This window comes from Eleginops maclovinus, chromosome 9 (genome assembly GCF_036324505.1).
Source record: "Eleginops maclovinus isolate JMC-PN-2008 ecotype Puerto Natales chromosome 9, JC_Emac_rtc_rv5, whole genome shotgun sequence".
Lineage (NCBI taxonomy): Eukaryota > Metazoa > Chordata > Actinopteri > Perciformes > Eleginopidae > Eleginops > Eleginops maclovinus.
In genome coordinates, this window is record NC_086357.1 from 25,682,388 (window position 1) to 25,707,031 (window position 24,644).

The window sequence follows — 24,644 nt, forward strand, 5'->3', positions numbered from 1 at the left end:
CGTGATTTCCATCTTTCTGTACGACCTATTGTGGAGTATAACCATCCTAATCAACTAGTGGAAACTCTTTACAAGTGCAGGCCATTTTAAGGAGGCATCTTCTCACAACAAGAGATATATCCATCACAAATATGGCTCCAGGGTCCACTTATTTTTTAGAATGAGTACGAGAACAACAGCTTACTTTTGTAGTTCGACTATCTCGTTGCTGAGAGAGTCGAGCTCCTTGATGGCAGAGAAGTCAGCGGCCAGGTTCGCCAGGTTGTTCTGGAGTGGAAGCGAGGCAGTGGAATACAGGAGGGTTAATGTCACATGTTAAAGTCAAACACCAGAACAATGATGAAACTTCTTAAACTGAAGGCTACGAATTACGATCATCACATTGGTTCAATTCCAATCCGGGCCAGACACCCTAGCCCCAATTCCACTTAGTTTGAATGTGTCTAGTTTAGAAAATGTGAACTGTATTCATTTTTATATTACAGGGATTGTTCCAATAACCACAAAGCCCAGAGACAACCGGTTTAAAAACAAAAAGGGGATAACAGAAGAAAATACTGAGTTTATCCTAACTATTTAATCTCCCTGAGGTTTTTATTGAATTCCTCGGGGAGTTTTGCTAACGAGAATGATGTGTGCAAAGCTTGAATTTACACCCTCAAACTTAAAGAAAAAGCCTCGTTTATCTTAGGACGGAGTTCATGGAGTTGGGGGGGTGTAAAGGCCAGTTTGGAATTGGGCCGCAGACTCATTTTGTAACACTAGAGTGAACAGAAGAAGTATTACTACGTGGATGAAGACTCCTAAAGACATGTTACAGTGTGAGACAACAAAAATGGCACAGAATAAACAACTGAACAGCTGATCGAAGTGATGGCTTTACCAAAATCACACATGAAGCCACTGATGGAGATGTCAGGGATGGGAGGAAGGATAAATCAGGGGTAAGGGTGGAAGGAAACTACACTAAACTCCATTCATGATGCTTTTTATTCAGCTATTTGCATCTACAGACTATATTTGTTGCCGTCAGCATCCCGTAATACTCAAAACAGAAACATCTGCTCTTGTCAGCTCAGCCTCTGGCAAATCTACAATACTACAATACTCCAATTCTAATCTATCTTTTTACAAACTATAATGGAGTAAGGTATAAAACAAAACATGATTTAGTTTTGGAAACAGAAACACAGATGTGCGAGACAAATGAGCGGAAGATGACAAAGAGAGGCAGCTTGTATGAAGTAATGAGACGCCCCGGAGTCAGTAAACTATCACACACACACTCACTCAGGATCATTGCTCTGCACGTGAGAAGTGGATGCAATGTAAAAATGTAAAGAGAGGACACAGAAGGAAAAGCATTAAAGTGTAAGTTGGAAAAGAAAGACACACAGCTGCAAGTTTAAAGAAAAATAAAGCAGAAAAAGAAAAAACAATTTCAGGCAAAATCATTAGTCAACTTAGATTTTTAAGCATATGCAAATATTATCAATCCTGTAGATTTGAATATACTATAAATATACCATCTGTCATTCAGGTAAAGGATTCTTGCCTGTATCTTAAACTGGATTTATAATAACTCCTTTCTAGTTGCAATTTAAATGCTGCTAAAAGCTCAGAGTGTGAACATGTTTAAATAAAAAGAAGCAGCAGAATTAAAGAGTATCATGCGGTGGGTATCTCAAAATCAATGTCTTGCTTTAGGAGAGTATACTACTTTTACCAGTTTGAGCATGAGGAGTTCCAGAAATTCGTCCACACAAATATATAATTAATAGTCTAGTTGTTTAAGAGAGGGCAAAACAGCTTTGAATTGGTAAAGACTTAACTGTGACTTCCATAAAAAAGAAAGAGTATTGTTAAAAAACCCTACTCATTAAGATATAGAGACTGGGGGGAAAAAGCTATTTCATTATTGGGGAAGCATTGGTACCAAGTTTCCTTTTATTAAAAATATATGCACATCTTCCTGCTCAATAGAGACACAAAAGAGGATGAAGACCTCCCTAATTTCCTTTTTATCCACTTGAGGCTCGTAGTGACTCACCTGTTTGATGTTCTGTCGGTCGGATGGAGGGATCATCTCTGGGGAGAGGCTCTGCGGGGGCTCCAGTCCTTTAGTCAGCCTCTGATTGATCAGATGAAGCGCCAGAGCAAACTGCTCCCGGGTCAGTTTCCCGATGTCTCCGATGTCACAGAGCTCCCTGAGAGAGAGAGAACACACACACACACACACGGGTTACATAAGAGAGTAACCATTTACACCTCAGGCCATGACCATTGGAGAGAGGCTGACTGTTCATCATGCTCACAGCAGGACATCAGCCGTGTGGAGCCAAAATCCATAATATGTGAACACGCTATGCAGAGCTGCCTTCATGCTGCACCAATATCACATCGGACATAATTATTGTCACTAGACTAATTATCACAGGCACTTTATGTTTCTAGGTTCACCCTTTTATTTACATAGAGCATCTGCAACTCTGAACATAGGGAATGGTAATCCCCGATGTGTTTTTTTTTTGGGAAATTTGAAATACAGCATGAGATTCAACACCATTTGATGTACTCCTTACACTTGCATAACATTGCATTGTGTTTCTCCATAGATTAACACTCTTATTTCCTTCTACTCTGTGTATGTTTTTCAGTCCTGGAAGAAGGACTCCTTTCTTCATTGCTCTTGTGGAGGTTTCTTAGTCTTAGACGCCATTAGATTGTGTTTACCTTCAAGGGTCTAAGGACAGAAGGTGTTGTATGCTACACAGATAACAAAAGATATGTATTGTGTTCTATAATATACTGACAACTTTCCTCTGTGTTGAAATTCAACAAACACTGGACTGGCTGCCATACATGTGGTGTGTTAATTTTCTCGGAGCTGTGTATCGTAGACACCACGGTCGTGTTTGAGAGCATCTTTCATGTATTTCTAATGAAGCATCTTGCTGTGAATTCATAATATCTGAAATCATCTTTAATCTAGAATCTTAACAGCTGATTTTATAGCATACAATCAATGCAATTCAACCAATTTCTTAAAGATCAATGACAACCCTATTCGGTTGAACAGACGTGTCTCATAAATACAAAGCTGAGTTGTCACTTCGTTAAAAGTAACGATTGTCTTACTTTCTGATAAACGCACTCTTAAATGCATGTTTCTACAGTCAGCCAAAGTTAATATGAACTCTCCAAGTACTCTGTGACGCAATCTTATATTAGTTGAGGTTGGAGCAGATGTGAAAGTCCTAAATTTCTCCATCATACGACTTCTCTTTACAGACAACAACCAACCCTATACAAACCCATCAACAATAACGGCCTTTTAAGAGTCTTTGGTCGCCAGAAACAGCCTTATTTCCTGCCAAAGAGATACACACAAGATTTGCCGCCCCTACTTACCAAATCCGTGCGAGTGTGGCGGAGGGCAGCCCGGTTTTGAGGAATATGTCTCTGACTTCAGGTCCCGAGACGAGGCCGTCCATGTCCCCGTCTGTCTTGCTGAACAGCTCATCGTACTTTGCTTTGTCTGCCGTCGACACCACCCACTGCACAGGCAACAAAACAGACTTTAAATCAGCACCATAACTTCCTAGAGTCCAATACAACCAACGACATAACCCTAACTCCGGACTCACCTTCACACTATCCCTCTTCTTGTTCTTTTTCTTAAAAACACACTGAGCTAAGCAGTTTGAAATCATTGTGAATGTTTGTTTCTGCAGCTAAGAGGACGTGTTAGAGGCAGTGCATGCAGAGGAGAGACGGGTCCGGTACTCACAGGGGCGGCGGCTGGTGTTGGGACAGGAGCTGGGGCGGGTTTGGGGGGGTGGGGCATGGTCTTAGAGGCAGCGTGGGCGGACCGACTGTCTTTGACGGAGGGGGGCGAGGGTAACAGGGGCATCACGGGGGGCACCGAGGGTTTTTTCCTCTTGGAGGGAGGAACCAGGGGGGGTGGAAGGGACATGGGAACAGGCTCCCCCTCCAGGGCTCTGTACACCAGATACATGGCCTGGGAAAGGGCAACAAAAATCAATTATAAAACACAGTCACCAATCAAAAGATCCGGTGGTTATTAATAATCAGGGTACAGAAGGATTTTCAGAGCCTGGTTTTATAGCAACTTTATAAATAATCAGTAGAAAGTACTTCTATCCTAGGTATTGTACTACCTTTTTGCAGTACTTCTACTTAACTTGAGTATTTCCAATCAACGCTAAATCATACTTCAACCAATAGTTGGCAGATTAAAATGAATCAAAGCTAGCTCCACCTTTACTAGCTGCAGACATTTAAATGATACACACATTAACGGATGAATGAGTATAATCAGTCATATGATATACCCTATGCTATGGCCTTTGTGAATAATAGGTACTTTTAGCTTTGGTACTTTTTGTACTTTTATTTAAGCAATACTTATACTTGAAAGCGAGTGGTATAATTACTTCTAATTCATTAAAATATCTTGGTATTTCTGCACCTCTACACACAATGTTAGCACACGCATAAACACATGTATGGCCGAAAAATCTGGATATCACGACGATTTCTGGCAATACTAAATATAGAATACAAAATAAACAACAACGGTAGAAACTCTTTTAGTTTTCCTGAGTAAATTAAAAACCTATAATACATTTTTTCCCCCAATCATAGAGAAATATACACGCTGGTTGTTAATCGCATTCAACTGAGTAGCGATGTAAAGTGTGACACATACAAAACCACATCTTCAAATTATAATCCCTTCAAAATATGATGCATCAGATGTTTCGAGAAACTGGAATTAGTACGTGCTAGTTCTTATAAATGTAGACGTTCTGACTGAATCACAATATCTTATGATTCATGATTCACAGAACCGCCTACACTGAAACCAAGTGACTGTTATTTAACCGATACGGTTTCTTTCCCCTTTGGTGTTAACTCATTTCTTACCACAGAAAATTCATCTCTGTCCAACATGCCGTCTCTGTCGATGTCACTGAGCTCCCACACCTTCAAAACACACACACACACACACACACGTTACATAACAACATGTGCCCTTGGAAGCGCTGACTCAGTACGTACTCTCGCTTCCTTTATTTCATATTCTGGATGTTTAAATTAGATGCATGGCACTTTCATTTCTTTCAAAGCATAGGATTTCTCCCTTTAGTTTTGTCCCTTTGCATGCAGGATTATTTTTAAATCCTCAGTCAATAGATTGTAAAAACAAAAGTGTTGTTTTAGGATCATACCCTGCCCAGGATGTCCACTGGCAGCTTGGAGTTGAGCAGGACAGGTTTGACCTTGTCCCCGGTTAAAATCCCTCCTGTTGGACCCAGACTCTCAAAGATGGAGTCAAACTTCATCTTCTCCTCGGGCTGGAACGAAATCAAAACGGGAGAAAAATGATTAGGGATGGAAGATTCAAACATGATGCAGGAACTGAAAATAAGTAAATAGAATGATGAATTAAATTTAGAAAAGGCGTACCATTTATTTCTTATGAACTGAACCGAAAACTAAAGATGTTTTTATTTATGCAAGTTAACAGATGACTTTCTCTCCCGAAGAAACAAGGAAATGCTGCCATCTTTGGATAAATGCTGAGTGTAATTGAACCATTTAGTATACGTACGCTTCTTCAAATAAAGTGAAGCTTTTTGATTTCATTTATTTAGTTGATACATTTGATTGATTTATTAATTTAGCAGTCATTTTCAGTCTTAATTAGGACACATTAAAACAAAAAGATATAAACGTATAGCTGCCTCACCTTGACGACCCAGGCAAGGTCACCACCTGCTCCCACTGCTAACTGCGGACTGCTTGTGTCATGCTGGAGAAAAACAAAACCCACTTATACTTCAATACAATTTCAAAGCACTTCAACAAACAATTCTTATTCCACAAACACCATTTGGTGTTGGGCAGGTTAAAACAGACAGGAGACATGTGTTCAAACAGACATGAAGCAGACTTACAAATTTAGGCGGAGGAACGGCCACATGAAGGTTCTTGAGCGCCACCTCCAGGCCATTTTGAGCACAGGCCACCAACCGCAGCGCTATGAAGAATTGCTGGGAGGAACAAGTGAACAGAACGTGACACAAATGTATAAATCAAACTCAACAGACGTCTATAAAACAAAAACATCCATTATGATGCAACTGTTCACCTGTTTGTTAAGAGCACCTTTACGTTCAGAGTCTGCCAAGTCCCAGATCTATGGAGACACACAATTAAAAACCATCAATACAAACAGCAAAGACAACAGAGACTCCTGATGGTGCTCTGAGAGTCTATGCTCACCTTCCCCAGGACCAAGTCTGCCAAACCCGACCTCTTCAGGAAGAGAGCTGCATCAGCTGCCGCCACTCGCCCACTGCCAGTCGGATCAACCTACACACAAAACAAACAAATAAATAAAACTGCAAGCAAGTAATTCCTAGTTTATTTACCGTGGATCTTCAACAGGTGGTCCTTATATTTAATAATGTTTTCAAATGTATTTAAATTCAATGCCAATTTAGTACAATCATTTCTTATGTTTGCATAAATATTGTTATTCTATTTGTGTTTAGTTCTACCTTGTGTTCTGTTTCTTTATTTTCTTGTGTTTTTATGGATTATTTGTATTTTATTATATATTTTTTTTATTTCACTTTGTTCCTGAAACTTCATTTCTTTATTTAAATATTTTTTTAATATCTATCTTTTATTTATTTCATTCTAAAGTGGTGCAGCTCTCAAAAAAATTTTGTCAGGGATAAACTAGTTTCAGAATTCTGAATAAATCCAACATATTATTAGCATTATTATTATTATTGCTTTTAGGATTAGCAAAAATGTATTTGCACAACCTAAATTAATGCACAATGTCATTGTCCCACCTTTAATCTAAATGTATTTTTGCATAGTACCATTAGCTGGGTAACATACTCTCAATCCCCTACCTACCCATAATAGCAAATTAGTGTGTACACATTAATTATTTGTGCACTGCATGCCTCATAGAAAGGTTGTTTATACACGACAGTCTAGGCCAACTTATTTGTAATTTGAGGTCTGGTATGCTATTCAATTTTATACGTAGGTCCCTGCTGTGTCTCTCTTTCAGCTAAGGGTCCCTTGGTTTATGACACCTGTTTTAGTGGGGCGGTGGCAAAGTGGTTAGGGGCTTGGCCTGGGAACTGGAAGGTCACCAGTTCAAGTCCCCGAAAGACCTAGTGTCCGTGAGCAAGACACTGGTTACCTACACTGCTCCCCGGGCCGTACATAATGGCAGCCCACTGCTCCTAACACTAGGATGGGTCAAATGCAGAGACCGCATTTCGTTGTCCTAGTACTTGTACTCTGTGCAATGACAATAAAGTTGAATCTTAATCTTTAAAACATCTGAGAAGCATCAGTAGCACATCTCTGCTGCTGAGAAACAAACAGAATTCAATATAAGAGAGAGCTTCAGACCCCAACACTGAAATCATGTGTGAATAGGAGAAAGGGGGAGGCAAATAAAGAACAAATGAAAGCTGTGAGGTTTGCTCTGTTGGACAGAAGAGACTCTGAGTGTCTTGAATCAATACTGATAATAAACCAGAGCTATTTTCTCAGCAGTCTATTAGCTTGGTATTGGATCTGCTGAAAGTCTTTCATGAGGCTCAAAGGGAGCTCCCCTGACGTGCTGAGCAAACGGAAACATTATTAATTCATAGAGGCTCTTCTGTAGTGGACACAGAAGCTGATATGAGTGAAGACACATCTCTGCTACACTACATTTCATTTAAGCTGCTAAAGCTAGCTCACAGTTTGAGGCTCATTGCACCAAAATTACAATAAGTATTTCTATTACATTTGGTTTTAAAATGACTAAATAGCGATGTAGTCACTGCATATGATATATATTGTCCACGCATGTAACCAAAGTTAATGGGTATAGTGTATATAGTATCCTCTGGTTATAGTAGGTTGAATTACAGTGTATTCTAACTTATTCTGTACATTTAGTATTTTATATTCTACAGGGATATATATCTTCAACCTTTGATATACATATATTTACTGTTTATTTGATTGAATTGTTAACATGCTGCTGTAACACAAATATTTCCCAATTTGGGATCAATAACGTTTATCTAATCTATGTGAACTAAGGAGAAAATAAAAATCCGATAAGGCAAAATCTGATACTGAATATCAATTATATTTGGTATGATGGTTTATGATGTGATGTGAACAGCACACAATAACTGAGATGTATTTATTATATGACTTTATGATCACGTGTTGGTTATGCATCATTATGAACGTTTCAAAGTATGCAATTTAGTTTTGCAAATTGTCATAATGTGATTTATTCTGATCTTGTTTATCTTTTATTTAAAGTCCCTCAGAAGGAGTAGATGTTACTGCGTTAATATAAAGTATCAGGTATGTGAGAGACATACAATCGCACACAAGACAACATGGCGTGATCTCAATAGAACCATAGGATTTTTCATTAGGATATATTTGCTTACCTGTCGATAGTATTTGTCATAGATGGGATTTCCACTGGAAAGCTGTAAAGAAAAGGATGAAATAGGAAATGTAAGTTTACAGAATGAATCAACCATTTCTCAAACCCTTAAAATAATCCTTAAGAGAATAAACTCATTCTTTATTATGCTTTCTCAGGTCTGCGGTTTATACGCTGAAATGTATCAACGAATGTTCGCTGGCTTCAGAAAGCGAGTTTGTTTCCGAGCCAAGGCAAGCTGTCATAAAAGAAAAAAAGTCTGATTTGTTACAGATGGCGGCTGCAGACTCAAATGCTTCAACCAATCTGTCCATAACTCAGCTTTACGTTTCATCATGTGTAAAACAGCTGTATTATTTGTCATTGACCCAAAACATCTGGCAAGGAGTAGCAAACACAGTGACTTTGATTTGGTCGCTGCTCAGACAAAAAGGAACGAATGCAGTTAACTGCCAGAGAATAAGACTTATAACTTTAGAACTAATGTTCCCACAACGATTAAAGAGGCTAGGTACGATGAAGCCACAAAACAAGTCAAGCCAGGACAGTAAGTAAGTGAATCTTTCATTAAAACATGGCAGGAAATGCTGCTTTCGGCCTTTCAAATGTTGAGATTTTCTTGATTTCTCTCTTTATTTCATATTAAAATTTAATATTTTAACAAAACAAGACTTATAATTAGACTTGAGAAACTGGGATGGACATTTTTTCACTATTTTCAAACAGTTTATAGAACTAAATTGAGAAAATAACTGGCAAATATGTTGATTTATGAAAGTGATTGTAAACGGCAGCCCTATATTCTCGCATAAGGGCTGCAATAATATTTTATTGCCTTTTTTGAATGATTTTTGGGATAAACCAACTGATCTTTTGTCTATGAAATGCAAAACAAATTGAGAAAAAGGTCACAAGTTTCCAGATCTGTAGATGACAAACACTGCCCAACCCAAATACATTGAACTGGTAAATGTTTAACTGGTTGGTCGAATGTCAAAGCTGTAATAATTTTCTCAATCAATACATCGTCTCTGCAGTAGTTGGATAATACCACTCACGATTCTTTGGCCAAGATGAGCACGTCATGTGTCTTGCAACATACATTAAACATCTATGAGTCACCATGACACAGAAGAGGTCTGGGAAATTGCAAGCAGGGAGAGTAATGACTGCAAGATATCGTCTACATTTCCAGAGGCCACTGATGGTCAGCTTTAGACACTTTAACAACAGGGCGTCACTCCACAGACAACAGCTAATTTTGCCTTCCGTCATATCCTCTCTTAACACCCTCCTATCCGGTGTTCATACATCCACTGCTGGGCTGAACAGGAAAGGAATCAGCAGTTCCTTCTCCATATAGCTGAAAATGACAAAATTCTTAAAAGGTGCAGCAAAGGAGGAAAGGAGTGGACCACGGTAATTGTCCGAGTTGTGAATCAACAGGGGAGTGGCAATTTCAACCAGTGCATAAAGCTCTTATTGCTTCACGGAGAAACCAATTGGCATGCAAAATCCTCCCATAATGTAAAACAATGGTGTCGCAAACACCTCTAAGAATTGTAACAGACAGAGCTAAGGCCCAGAAGAAGACTAACAGCTTGTAATGAGCATTAGTTATCTGTCAGCTTTGTCAACCGCCAATTTACAGCGAGATAACCAACCAACCTTCCTTCCCCCCACACACACACATCTTTCTCTGGCCAATGCAACTTATTTTCTGTGAGACACAATAGTGTGCCTGGAACTGTTGGCGGCTGTAACAGTGTCATCATTGTACTGGTGACTCTTTAAACGAGCGTTGCAAAAACACTCCTCAATCATATGCCAAGCTACCCCATACATCAGCAGCAGATGATAAGATCGTGCAGAGGTTAACATAACAGATTCAAACAATATTTAGATCATTTATTGACATTGGGAAATTATTATTTATGAATAAGGGATTGCTTTTTTCTGTTCTAGCCCCTTCTTAACTTTTTTGAAGAATAAATGGCACACCAGTCTATTTCGTTCAAGAAATGTCCATTTTCCCATTCACTTACAGCATCACATTAATGTGTAACAAGTATTCCTGCCTGCCGGACAGAGCAACACAGTCTTACATCACAGAGATATCAGCCCAGGCTTTTGAACTCCTCTGTAAGAGATAAAGTCAGATCTGCTGCTGGCACACAGCTCCTGTCTGTTGACAGGTCAACACTGTCTCAGGTAACAAGTATGGGACTTTAACCTAATTATTACCTGTTTGCTACCTGCTAAATAACTTATTGTCACTGCAAACAAACATGTTTGCACACACATAACTATATTTAAACTGGCTAACAACAGACTGACAGCAGTGCTGACTCTTGGTTTCACAAACTCACTTCCTCTTTTTCTTGTTGTAAAACAACTGTTAACAATATGCTGTCTGTAAACATGATAGAAAACAAACCACAGCAGCTGACCAGTTAACGTTGTCCATTTAGTAAATGGCAATGGGTGCCCAGTGAACATGTGTAGATTGGATTAGATTTCCTTTTTTTGATCCGAATTTTGGAATTGCTTTCGTCACAGCAGCATGTAAAAAAGGCATTGCACATAATGTGAAAAGGAAAACATTAGAAAATAAACATAACATAAAGTATAAACATCTCAAAATAGATCAGAACTAAAAAGTTAGACAGTAAAAGAGAAAAATATGTAGAATACCTGTCAAATATACACTATGAAGGGCCACTTACAGCTAACACAATTTTAAAGTAGGATATTATTTACATTAAGCTGTGCAAAGAATAGCAAATTAAAAGTACTTCTAATATTAGCAACAACCAGGTTTGTAATTCAGTGTTAACACATAGCAAGCTACATAACTAGCATGGGAACCTAAACGTGATCTTTAAGGAATAAAGAGTGTACTTTTAGCGGTAAACAGTGTTAGCAGAGGCGTAACTAGCAGGAGAAATGACAGTAAAGCCGCAACACATGAGTACCCCGTACCAACATCTGTTTAGCCAGGACCAACTAGCCTGCAGCAAAACGAAGCAACGCAAAACAGGAATAGAAATACACAGCAAACCGAAACGAAGACAAGTAACGCTACATGGCTTATCTCGAGTTTGATAAAAGCGGCAGTAAAAGAGTCCCCCACTGGACACTAACTGGCGGTTAGTTAGCTAGCATGCTAACTAGCTAGCTACGCCCTTACGCAGTCCCCACAGAGATTAGGCAGAAACTTTTCCCAGTCACAGCAACACCAAACTTCTATATTAAGAGACAACGGGCGAGTTATTATCGCGTTTCTGCCCGCCTAGTTTAAAAACAATGTTCAAATGTACCCCCAGCAGGAGACACGGAGTACACACACCGTTAGCTGTCGTTATATTTGAGTTGTAAGACAGTGTTACCTGAGTGAGAGACAGAGTGGCAGCCATAGTGTTTCTGCTTCCCACTGCTTTCACGCTGCGCTGCTGCCAGACACACTCAGAGGACGCTGCAAAACCCGGACTGGATCCCGAAGAAGAAGGGAATCTATCCCAGCAGACTGCATACAGCTGCCAGACACACAGACGAGCTGCACAACACGGACTGGATCCCGAAGAAGAAGGGAGTCCATTCAAAACCGTCCCAGCAGACTGCATACAGCTGCAACCAGAGGTGGACGAAGCACCGAAGGTATGTTACTGAAGTTAAAGCTTGAGGAATGAGCTCCCCATTGTTACCATCGACTGAAAATCCATCTATTTCGACTGCAGCTTGGCCATGAAAATACATATTACGAAATACGTTCATGCACCAGCACTTAAAAGGGCTCAAACTTGACTATTCAGCTTAATATTAAGAATTATTTAAAAGGGGGTACATTATTGCTTGGTTATTTCATCAACCCAAAACCCTAGGTTGAGAATATTGGGTCATTTTGTTGGGTTAAATCCACAGTGCTGGGTAGTTTAGAGCCACCCATCCTCTGGGTTGGAGGCTGGGTCAGTGTCAGTGACGGCTGAACCCGGTTTTACAGTGCTGTAATAATAAGGCACTCTTTTATTCTAAACGCTTTACGGCATAAACGACTCAAGCACATGCCTTTAAATATGAGTAATATTCAGCATGCCTGATTAATCTATCTTACTCAATTAGCAACGATGTGTAAAATAAGTCCTCATATAGGTATACGTTTTGTAAATCAATATTAACTTATTTAAATTCACAATTCCGTATATCCCGGTCAGGTCCAACAGCCAACAACACTGCCACCAGAAAACAGCTGTGTTATAATGACCCAGCTGGTTGTGTGGAGGTAAAAAAAAACAACCTGTAGCCTACATATAATATAAAGAGCGGTCTTTTTCGATCCGTTCTCTCCATCAAGCCTTAACCATAAGAACTCTACAACGTTATACGGAAGACTCAACTATCTTTCATTCAAGGTTTGTATATATACTCGTTTTCCTGAAAAGTAAATGTCAACTCGAGACAGAAATATGCTAGTCTGTAACCACAATTCATGAATGAACATTTTTTCTTTACCGTTTGCTTGTTCTGTTACAATTTATAGTAGTCAGTAATTAACAGAGATCTTTTGTGTTGAATCATGTTGCTTTTTAATATATATATTTGTGATAGAGACATAGGCTCCCAGATATATTACCAAATTGTGAAGCTATTGTTTGATATTAAAAAAAGAAGAAGTACGTTTTTCTCTTATCTTATTGTTAATATTACAGGTTTTGGAGCTCATGGACATCTTTGTGATGGAGACATTGTCAGAATGGGAGCTTTCGGCACTTGTAGACAGTTTTTACGGTAAGAAAATCATGCTAAAGTGCCTTACATCATTATAATACTGGGGAATGACGAGCTAGGGCTTGATGATAGCTCGTGTCCATTGGGACTGGATGCGATCTTCTATGGAACCAGAATGGTGTCAATATTCGAGCGCGCAAAACATGCCACTCACGAGCGGAAAATTATGGGAAGCCAAGTGTGCCACAAGGCGAGTAGGCCTAATTTGTGTAAAAACACGCGTTTTTCGCTCGTTTTTACGCGTGAATAAACGGATGAATCGATCAAAAGTAACTATAACCTACCTCATTGTGAGATTTATATAAATTAGATAGGTATTTTTTTATCCCAAATTGGGAAATTGTTTCTTTACAGGAGCAGCAGTGTGTTCAGACATTAAAACATTTGAAAGGTGGAATAAACTACAGACTTGATCAAATGTAAAATCTAAATCTAAACATTTACAGCAAATGTTAAAAGCGGTCCGTGTCCGAAAAATGTCCGAACATATGTGAATCTCAAAAATACCCCCAATAACGCACGAAAAAGTGTCCAAAAAAGATGTAAATAATCTCAGGAAATAAATGTAAAATATCTGTAAAAGTCAATTACAAATGTTTGTTAAAAATAGTCAGAGATAATTATTGGTTTATATTTTTCTCAAAGACTAATCACAAAAATATAAATGGATCAAACTCAGGCTGTCATGATCCTTGATCCGTCTGTCATGTCCTTGTGTTGTTTTACTTTGAAATGTTTTCCCCTCTTGTGTCATGTTGAGTTTCACTTCCTGTCTGCGTTTCCCTCCTGTGCCTGATTGTGTCATTGTGTTCACCTGTTGCCCCTGTGTTTCTCCTCCCCCTTCCAGCTGTCTCTCCTCTTGTGATCACCCTTGTGTATTTAGTCTTGGTTCCCCTTTTTGTCTGGTTGTCGATGTTTCCTGCTGTTCCTGTCCGTGTTTTGCCTCGTATATCATGTCCCCTGGTTAGTAGTTTTTTCCTTTTTGTTTTGAGTCTGTTTACATGACCTGGTCTGGTCCCCTTCTTTGTTATCAGCTTTAGTTTGAACACCATGACTGCCTCCTCAATTCGTTCTGCGCTTGGGTCCTTTCTCACACACCGTGACACATGTGGCTTTAATGGGTTTCAATATGTGCATTTTGTCCTTAAGGCTCTGAATGTCACACACTTTATTTCAGACTTATTAGAGGAGCTGAGGCTAAAAATAAACATCCTTGCAAAACCTTATGCTGTGTGCATTGAAACACCCAAAATGACCTCACCTTGATGATGCAAATACAGTGTGAAGGGAGTGTCAGTATTTTCAGGCTGGGTGATCTTGTTTGCATTTATTTTTCTGCAGCTGCGCCCAGGACCAAAACACTGCATGCTGTGCATCTGTGGGGAAAGAATGATACAAGTGCTTTCTTTCCAAACCGTCTAGACAAATAATTACAGAGCACCTCATCTATTTGTTTTATTCCTGTCTCACAGAGCTGGGTGTGGAGGTTTTTAGAGAAGGTTTGTTTTTAGTAACTGTTGTAGAAGATATTTCAATCAGGAGAGACTTCATGCTTTGCTTAAAGATCATTTATTGACACATGCACCGTATGATATAAACGTAATAGTCTATGGCGATTAGACCCCGAGCCTTATATTGTATACCTTAAGGGATGATGAAGATGTGGAGATGGGATGAAGAGGAGGTGCAATGAGGTCTTTGGATTAGCATAAACACCTGAAATCCCAGCTGACTGCAGGAGAGAGGAGAGCAATTGGAAAGTTTGACTACAACACAACGATTGGCTGCTGGAGATTGTGGTGAAATGTAACTGGTAAAGAGAGAACACCCGTGATGAGCTGATTATATGCAGCCTGTGGAGTGATTGAACTTATAGTCTTCCTTCTTGAACTTGTTCTGAGCCATCATACAAAGTATATTTATAAAGGTCGGAAATAATCTGATCACTGCACCATGTGTTTTTCTGAATCAGGCTTCAGAGGGAATAATACCTTATTACCAACACACGATGGCTTGATGTTCTAATGTTGAACAGTGTTTAAATACACCATCAACACTGTTAGGGAAGCTAATCTTAAAGATTTACGACTAAACAATTACTAGAAAAAGCTAAATTACATCAAAGGCTACACTAGAAAGAAATGTAGTTTCTAACTCCAGTCCAAATTGATGTCAAACAAATGTCTTAAGAATATAACTTTAAAAAATCTGTTTACTTTAAAGGTGCCCACGTGTTCATAAGTCATACATAAACCAGAAGGGAAGAACCCCACCAAAGTAATGTAGGTTCTACACCTTTTTAGACAATATGAACAACAAAAAGGGTATCTGTTGTCTTACTGGTCAACTTGCACCTTTTTCACAGTTTACTAAACAATCTTTATCCTTTTCTTACCCAAAATGTTTTGTAGTTGCTGTATTTAACTACTCAAAATGGGGGAAAAAAGGTGATGTACCTACTCGAAACCACTATGCAAATCCTCTCATTAAGTCTTTCTGACCACACCTTTACCACCTGATGCAGCTTCAGCGTGCAGACAGCAGAGGGCAGTCAGCAGTAACTAATTAAGATGTCTCCAGTTAAATGCTCCCCATCAGATCATTGACCCAGAGACACATGCTGTGATGTTAGAGGAAAACACTCAACCCTTCAAATGTGAAGATATCATGTTCTCCCCTCATCAATGTAAATGTGCTCACACCCTGTCAATCCTCTTTTTCAAGTGCACATGTTCCATCTTTAACCAAACTATGGCAAACTTGTGATTCATCCTAAAAACACAAAAAGCTGTACTTTGGCAAGGACTCAAGTTAGGGCGAACACACTGTGAGGTGCATCGCTTGATGGGCAATGTTTCTGGGATGGTCACATTTTAAATAAACATGTTTACTTCAGAGGAGGTTTTATTATGCCTTGCTCAGTCTCACTTCACAGGTTATACAAGACGTTTGATCTAGATAGATACAAGTTTTGGACAAGCTTCTGTTTGTGCAGAATATGCAAATAGCTAAGATCTGGTTTGAAAAAAACGACAGTTTGCATTGCTTAAAGCCTTAAAGAAGAACAACAGTGATTTAGTGCTTCAGTAAATACAATTGAGGGACTTACAAGGTAGAGGTTATAGAAAGAGTTATAGAAATGAGCGACTTCATAACTTTTAAGTACGGATTGTACTTCAAAAACACCCAATAGTACATTTCCCACAATGCAACTCAGTTATGCATTAGAAGTTCTGAAGATCTTATGAGCAATAGAAAATGATGATTTCAGAAACAACTTGAGGTTCTAGTTGAGGTGACTTTCTTGCCTGTGGATGAGCAAATGAATTTGACATGTTGTTCTTTCTATGCTCCACCTTCAATTTGACTATTTGGAATCTATACCTCTGTCTAACAGGTTGTGTGTTTGGTTCAGTTTGTTGTTTTGCTTCTCTGGTTGTCTGCAGGATTACGTCTTCCCTGGTCTTGGTGGGATTCTGCTACGCAAGCCCCATTCTAGTTTGTCATGTCAAATTGTAATGTTATTCAATGGGTTGGGAGTTTTACAGACATTGGTACTGCTTTATTTGACTACAGGCAGTGTGAACATCGGTTGATTTTACTGATATGAACCGCTGGAAACTCCTAAGTTTTGGAGCATTTGCCTCTGAGGCATTTTGAAATAAAGTATTTCTGATTCTGATGAGGGACTGGCATTGCACAATAAATGCGAATAGACAAGGAACTTTGAATCTGTTTCATTAAAAGCTGCAAAACATAGATGCAAAACGTATTTAATCACCGATAAAGGAGACATTTGCTCCCTATTTCATTCGACTGATTTCCAGCCTTTGTTTTTCACTTCCAGTGCATGAATTGCAAAAATTGAATTTTCCCTAATAGGCCTATAATGTTTCAAACGTGTGCACACACGTCTATAGTGAGCATTTCTTTTCCAACAGCCTGCAGCTATGTTATCACAGCTTTTGCATCATTCATGTTCAGAAACATGGCTGTGTGTCTGAGCAGCTTTAATATAATTGTGAATGTCTGAATATTATGGAGACATTGTGCTTAATTCTTGGTTTTCCTCGTGTTTTTCCAGTCACCACTCCACCCTTATCCTCCCTCTTTAGTCCTCTGCATGGACACATGTGTGGATGGCTGATGGAGCTGCAGGCTGTGTTGAGCAATGGGAGCACATTTGTGTGTTCGCTGAGAGACAATGTGGGACACTTGCCATGACGACTTGATATTTATCTTGCGTGTTGACTTAGGAGGAATTTCTCTGTTGCTTGCCATTAAACTGAGAATACTTTCATGCATGTGTGCGTTTTGTATAAACACTGTGGATTAGAACAAAGAGAAGGTCAGTAGTGGGTGGATTTCCTCAGTTTGGCCTCTTTTGTCGCCTGTTTACTTCACAGGGATTCAGAGGGAATGAAGTCTTATTCAGCCACACCTTCAACTACTTATAACCATTTCTTTGATTAACTAGGATTTCTGCTTCATGTTCATTTTCATGCTGACACAAGCGGGCCAATTATTCTTATTTTCTATCATGTGCAGCAGTTTTGATATACAAATCAAGGGAAGATACTAAGAAAAACTAGTTCAAATATAATTTTGAAAAGATGAAAATCTAATCAAATTGGTCAAGAATTTACAGTTTTATTAAGTAGTTGTTTTTGTTACATGAGCTCCATTTTAGAATCAAATATAAACCCTTTAAAAAATAAATAAACTTGAGAAATTCCATAAAAAAATGTGCAGTAAAAACATCAAATAAAATATTTCTGTAAACATTAATAGTTAATAAAATGTTCAATAAAAAACACTCTTTGTTTCATGAGAGTTGCTCCATTTTAGAATAAAACAAAACAAAATATTTAAATAAATATAACATATTTTAATAAATACATGAAATTCCATAAATGTGCAATAAAAATATTAAATCAAATGTATTAAAATATTTATGTAAACAGAGTTAGTTTATAAAAAATTGCAATCAAAAAAATATATACACACATAAAATATACAATTTAAATTCACTACTAGAATTTATTTTTGTTGTCTTGTTGTTGTGAAAAACGTTCACAACAGCTTTCCCTCTTTTCCCCCTTGATGTCTGTGTGTAGGCGAGGCTGAGTGAAAGTCCAAACCCCAGATGAAGGGTGAAGACTCCCTCTGGCTGCAGAGCCCAGCCCCGCTCTGCCTGTTTGGGCCGGTCCCTTCACAGTGATGGCTTACCTGAGGAATTCACCAACGCTTTTTTTTTTTAATATCCCCATTTATACTCTAGCAATAGCTGTGTGCGCGTACAAAGGGCAATGTGTACAAACCCCGCCGTCCTCTCTCCTTTGGCTGAAATATAATCAGTCTTTTAGCCTCTGCTTTTGTACCAGGGCTTTTTCTTCTTTTTCACTTCCTGCCCGGCATTGAGGAGGAGGCCCAGAATCTACAGCAGTATTCAGATCCTTTACTAAAATACCAGCAGTGGCTCAGTGTCTAGAGATCTGGGTTGAGAGCCGAAGGGTCACCAGTTCAAGTCCTGACTAAAACTGGACAAACCTGGCAGTTTGCACACACATCTCTCTGTAATGCATGTGTTTCTATTCAGACTGTGTATTGTACTGTGTAATCACAACTGGTTGAACAACTGAATTTATTAAAATAAAGCTTGTACTTGTACTCCGTGCGATGAAGTACTCAGATCTTGTAGTACTCTTCTTGGTACTTGTTGTGCTCAATTTCAATAAAGTTGAATCTAATTGAATCTTAATCTCTTTTTCTTCAGTAAAAAGTAGGAATACACACGTGTAGAAATACTGTTACAAGCAAGTCCTGCATTTCAAAGTGTTATTAAAGTAAAAGTCCAAAAGTATCACCGTCAAAATATACTTAGTACATTTCAGAATAACAATGGGAAATAACTAAAGCTTTACAATAAATGCAGGACAGTTAAACGACTCAAATAATCCACTTTGAACTGTAGTACTTTGCAGTTGGACTTAAGTACAGTACTGTCGATATTTTACTCACAGCAAGTAAAACTACAACGTCTGCAATGAAATATACCCAAATGAAATGTGTAATTGATCATTTCATAATCATATATTAAATAGTGGACTGTGATTATTTAATTATGTGTTATTAGTGTGGGTAAAGATGGAGCTCATTTTAAAGAAACTGCTGCTGGATATTTTAGATTGCATTTCACAGATAGATTTATAAATCTGAGTAAATAAAAAACTATTACATGTAGTGGAGTAAAAAGGACAACATCCAACATCCAACGATTAGAGGTATAAAGAAGCATACCATTAAAATACTCAACCTTAAGCACCTCAACATTTACTGTAGTACATTACTGGAGTAAATAGGCTTAGTTACTCTCCTCCACTGTCAGCAGCTTTGTCCTTTTGAGAGTATTGTGTAAACAGGTGATTGCATAATGTGCCGCCCCTCCCTGCACCGGGACATATGCATCTTTATTGTTTAGCCTCAGGTGTTTAAATCTGTTTGCAGAAAGTGCTCTGGTACAGTTTGTGGTCACATGTGCACAACACAGATCATTAAGACAATCAAAACAGTGTTGTGAAACCGCTCTGATTTATTTTATGCAAAACAGCAGAGATGCAGCTTCACTGTATAGTGTACATTTTTGAGGTACTTGTATTTATAGTACTGTGTTGCTACTTCTATGTATATTCCACTATAACTCATCATAACTATCATATTTGTTTACTTCATTACATTTGTTTTACAGTTTTATAACTTTACAAATGAAGATGATTGAATTAAAAACCACATGGGTTCATCCAACATGATATATATTTGAAACGATACGAACACAGCTCACTGCGGAACACCTCTCCACTATTTTGGAAGACAAACTTTTACTCCATTACATTTATCTGAATACATTACTTTACATATTTAGATTTGTTAACTCATACAGAATATACATCTCCTAATAAATCCCATTGACTTTCAGGTTAAAATATCCAGCTGCTTAATTAAATCACATGAATGCATAATAATCCAGTATCTTAATCAGGGGGTTGTTAAACTGTAGTATTGACACTTTGACTTCTTAAGTAAAATATCTGAGTACTTCTTCCTCCACTGCAAAACAGCAGCTCCATCACGAAGACCACTTTTACATTTTTTCATTCCTCAAACTTTACAGCCGTTGACAGATTCACAGAGTTTTGATTATGAGTTTACATTTGGAATTGTTTTGCACGTTGGCTCTTGAAAGCTGCGTTAAATAAAGCCAGAGTGTTTGTAAATCCACAAATCAGTGGAGAGGTTACAAAGAGTGGGTATAGTGTCAAACCAGCCAAAGAATTATTCATTATTTTAGCGCTTAGAGTTTACAGCAGGCAAATATCTTGCACAACATCAGCAGAATTGTTTCAACAATGCCTCAGGAAATGATGAAATCTTAGCCTCTCCGGTATTGAATCAGGTATTTATTGAGACGGCGTGTAGGCGTCAGTTGTCAGAGAAAAGATCATTTAAAATCCTCGATTTGAAAGTGTGATGCAAAGCCAGAATTCACCCACTGTTGCTTTTATTCTGAAAGTCTTTTGCAGTTGTTGACAAAGTGATCAGATCTTTTACTGGAAGAGGCCATATTAGGATTTGGGGGGTTTTTCCATTTCCTGTAGTGTGTTATGTAAGTGTTTTTGCATGTAGATGGTCTTCCAAGCCTTAAATCTCTGTGTTTCCTCCAAAGGGGTTTCTTTCCCACACAGAGCCGGCCAGCTAACCAATCAGAGCAGACTGGGCTCTGGTTTCAGACAGAGGGTGAAAAGAGGTGCTTCAGCACAGGCAGTATGAGAAAAATAAAGAGCTTTCTGAACATTAAAGCATGGAGACATGTCCCAGGAGAGACACTAAATACAAATATGAGCCTGAAAATAAGATGAATATGTCCTTTAACTCCTTTTGCAGCGAGGCGCCACTGGGAGCATCCTCAGCAGCTGCATCACGCTGTGGTTTGGAAGCTGCACCGCCTCCAACCACAAGAGCCTGCAGTGCATCGTGAACTCTGCCCAGAGGATCATCGGGGTCTCACTCTCTACACTACAGGACATCTACAGCACCCGACTCACCCGCAAAGCACCCCACCCACCCCTCCAACAGCCGCTTCAGCCTCCTGCCTTCAGGGAGAAGGTTCCTCAGCCTCCGCTCGAGCTCCACCAGGCTGAGGAACAGCTTCCTCCACCAGGCGGTCAGGATGCTGAACTCTCTCCCCAGGGCCGGCTCTTCCTACAGGCCATCAAGGCGACCGCCTAGGGCGCCAAATTGGCGGGGGGGGGGCGCCCCCTAGTGGCGCCCTTAAGCACACATCTTTGTTTTAACAACATTGATTAACCATTTCTTTTTTTTAAAGCATGGGATATAAAACCCTCATTGAATTAAATGAACATGCCCCAACCCATATTTCGAATGAAAATGTAATATTATATTATATAAAATATACGTGAATGGGGGGGGGGGGGCCTAGGGCAGCCAATGGGCTAGAACCGGCCCTGTCTCTCCCTCCCTTCCTCTCACTCTCTCCCTCCCTCCCTCTCTCGCTCTCTCTCTATCGTCCGTCCCTCCCTCAATCCTCTCTCTCCCTCCCTGTCTCTCTCTCCTCCTTCCCTCCCTACCTCTCTCCCTCCCTCTCTCCTTTCGCTCCCCCTCTCTCCGTCCCTCCCTCTCTCTCCCCCTCTCTCATCTCCCTTTTCCCCCTGCTCCCATCTCTCCCCTGACCTCTCTGCCCTCCGTCCCACCCACCTTTCCCCACAGCCTCAATGGAAATGCACCAGGACATTAATCCCCCTCCCTCACACACCCGTCCCTCATCCAGCACCAGTCACTTTCTATTCTCCACTTCTACTGAAAATGTATTTTGCACAAAGTATTTTTTGCACTAAAGAACTACCTGTACTACCGTCAAACTGTGTTGATTGTGTCTAACATACGTATATATTACTTAGGTTTCTTTGTATACCCCGTTACACTCCCCCCTTTTTATTTCTAGGCTCTTATCTCTTTATGTTATATCTTCTTGTTTATATTTGCACTGTGGGAATGCCAGAAACGGTATTTCAATTGTCTGTATGTATAACACATGTGGAAACTTTGACAATAAAGTGGACTTTGACAAAACCAAAACATCTTCACTGTTTCTTCCTTTCACAGTATTTTTGCTTCACATGATTTCTCCAAAAGGTGGACTTACTACCAGTTGTTCCCATGTTAACAAGGTTAGAATAATGAATCAATGGCACTAATCTGTCCTCAGGGCAAATACGTGATGTTAGGTTTACCAGCCTTAGAGGTAATCTTCCAGTTCATCATATTAAAGCAAGAGGTTTTTAATGAAAACGCCCCGAGGTCACATCTCTCCTCAGCCTAATGAAACCTCAGAAATACCTCTCAGTTCCCATCGTTTCACCGACAACGGTGTTGATGTATACCTCTACAATTCTGTTTGCTGTTTGTGCATCAAAGGCGGCGTCATATCTGTATATCTGAGGGGGAAACTGTGTCTAAAGTTCAATAAGGGCATAGAAATTGGAAACCCCCCTTTTTTAAATGACTTTCCAATTTTATTTTGTAAAAACAATCAAACAATTCCTGAATTCTAACATGCAATAACATATGCTTTATTGTCAGGACAAGAAACAAGGAAACAGACATTTCACATAACATTTCAATCACTGGAGACAATATTCTCAAGACTCTTTAGCATAGATTTTATAATATTGTTGTATAATAAAGAGACTCAATGTATTTTAAAAATTGCATTTCGCAGATGGGTATTAAAGCTGAGATGTTCAATAATTTCTGATGACTAAAACATTTGTTGTTGACTTTGATAACTATGATTTAATATAATAAATATAATAAAAACTAAAAATAGCATTTTGACAAAAGACCAAGGCTAAAAAAGGTGTATTATAATAAAGTCAGACAAACTCAAAAGATAATATTTTAAAAAGCTGACAAATTAAAACTGCCTCTGAAATATAGAAGACATTTTTTCTTAATTATTTCTAATATTGCTTTATGTTTAAGTAGATTAATTGATTGGTCTCAAAACACTACAGATGAATTGTTCATTTATATAATGTATCCTTCCCTACATAATATATCTGAAGCTAAACTAAATAAACATGCCCCTAAATGCAGGCTTGTAAATAAATCACTGCCCACCAAATAAAGGCTTGTTAGATGTTCTGGATTTATGATTTTGGGAATATTAATTCCCCGCAGAACACTTCAGTGGAAGTCTGAGCACTTATTTAACACGAATGCAATTTCTATTAAACTGAAAACAATATTGGAATCGCACACAGTTTAAAACTCGGACTAACAGGTCTTTGTTATTGTGTGAGCTCTTTGACAAAGCAAGTAAACAGCTCTGTATTATTAAAAAAAACAGAAGCTAGAAAAACCTGCAGCAACAGGTTTGACGCCTCAGAGTGACATAATTAATCTGCAGGTACAAAAGAATACAGTTACAGCCGCTTCATTTTATCACAAAGACACGCGGATCCAACTGCTTAATGTAAAGGATTTCTAGAAAACACTTAGACAATCGGTAAATAAGAACCTTTACTCAAGTACTGAAATGAAGTAACATTTGAGGCACTTAATACTCCTTTATACTTCACTCCACTTCATTTATTTCACAGCTTTAATAACCACTTGCGCTTCTTTTGGCTAGCGCTCCAACGTGATAGGTTAAGGGGCGGGACATCTCTAAGCGGTCGACCAATCACAACAGAGCCAGCCAGCTAACCACTCAGAGCAGACAAAGGGTACTAACAAACAGATCATAGAAACAAACAAAGATAATAAGACATTATTTCGTTTGTCACATCCTTCAAACAGGGTTGGGAGCTTACTTTAAAAATATTACATTTTTAATAATTAACCTAACCTGTGCGATTATCAAAACACTGAAAAGGTGAAATGCACTGTCAAGATAATAACGCCTCACTGCTCCTGTGCTATTTGAACACATTTCAACTATGTAATGTGCAGACAGGTGGTGATCACTTGTCCTATGCAAATGAGCCTCATTGCAAAAACATTTTTTTGAGGTACTTTGTACTTTTACTCCACTACATTTATTTAGTTGCTAGGCAGATTAGGATTATTGATGATAAATATAATCTCCCTTAAATCAGACTGTAGTTCACCTGCAGTAAATCCAGCAGCTACCCTGCAGTATACAAAGCCATTCAAACTAGCTGCACCTTTACCAGCTCTGAGAACACTTTAATGATCAATCATTATAAAACATATCAGAGATATTATTCTGAAATGGACCAATCAGACAATGACTACTTTT

General features: G+C 38.8%; 1 protein-coding gene and 1 long non-coding RNA gene across 3 annotated transcripts in view; one reads left to right on the forward strand and one right to left on the reverse strand.

Moving 5' to 3' along the window:
- eps15 (epidermal growth factor receptor pathway substrate 15) overlaps positions 1 to 12,000 on the reverse strand; it is a 28,307-nt gene extending 16,307 nt beyond the window's left edge. For both annotated transcript variants that reach the window (XM_063891097.1, XM_063891095.1), the window contains exons 1-12: positions 11,908 to 12,000; positions 8,520 to 8,561; positions 6,313 to 6,402; positions 6,179 to 6,226; positions 5,985 to 6,080; positions 5,777 to 5,839; positions 5,256 to 5,381; positions 4,951 to 5,010; positions 3,791 to 4,021; positions 3,412 to 3,557; positions 2,051 to 2,207; positions 185 to 267 (exon numbers count right to left, since the gene is read on the reverse strand). In XM_063891097.1, the coding sequence (XP_063747167.1) occupies positions 185 to 267; positions 2,051 to 2,207; positions 3,412 to 3,557; positions 3,791 to 4,021; positions 4,951 to 5,010; positions 5,256 to 5,381; positions 5,777 to 5,839; positions 5,985 to 6,080; positions 6,179 to 6,226; positions 6,313 to 6,402; positions 8,520 to 8,561; positions 11,908 to 11,934 (1,169 nt within the window). In that variant the 5' untranslated portion in view covers positions 11,935 to 12,000. The remainder of the gene's footprint in view (positions 1 to 184; positions 268 to 2,050; positions 2,208 to 3,411; positions 3,558 to 3,790; positions 4,022 to 4,950; positions 5,011 to 5,255; positions 5,382 to 5,776; positions 5,840 to 5,984; positions 6,081 to 6,178; positions 6,227 to 6,312; positions 6,403 to 8,519; positions 8,562 to 11,907) is intronic.
- A 2,187-nt stretch (positions 12,001 to 14,187) lies between these two features.
- LOC134869459 (uncharacterized) lies at positions 14,188 to 19,058 on the forward strand. Its single transcript, XR_010166422.1, has 2 exons — positions 14,188 to 14,266; positions 18,421 to 19,058. It is a non-coding gene; the product is annotated as an uncharacterized LOC134869459 (long non-coding RNA).
- Positions 19,059 to 24,644: the final 5,586 nt, after the last annotated feature.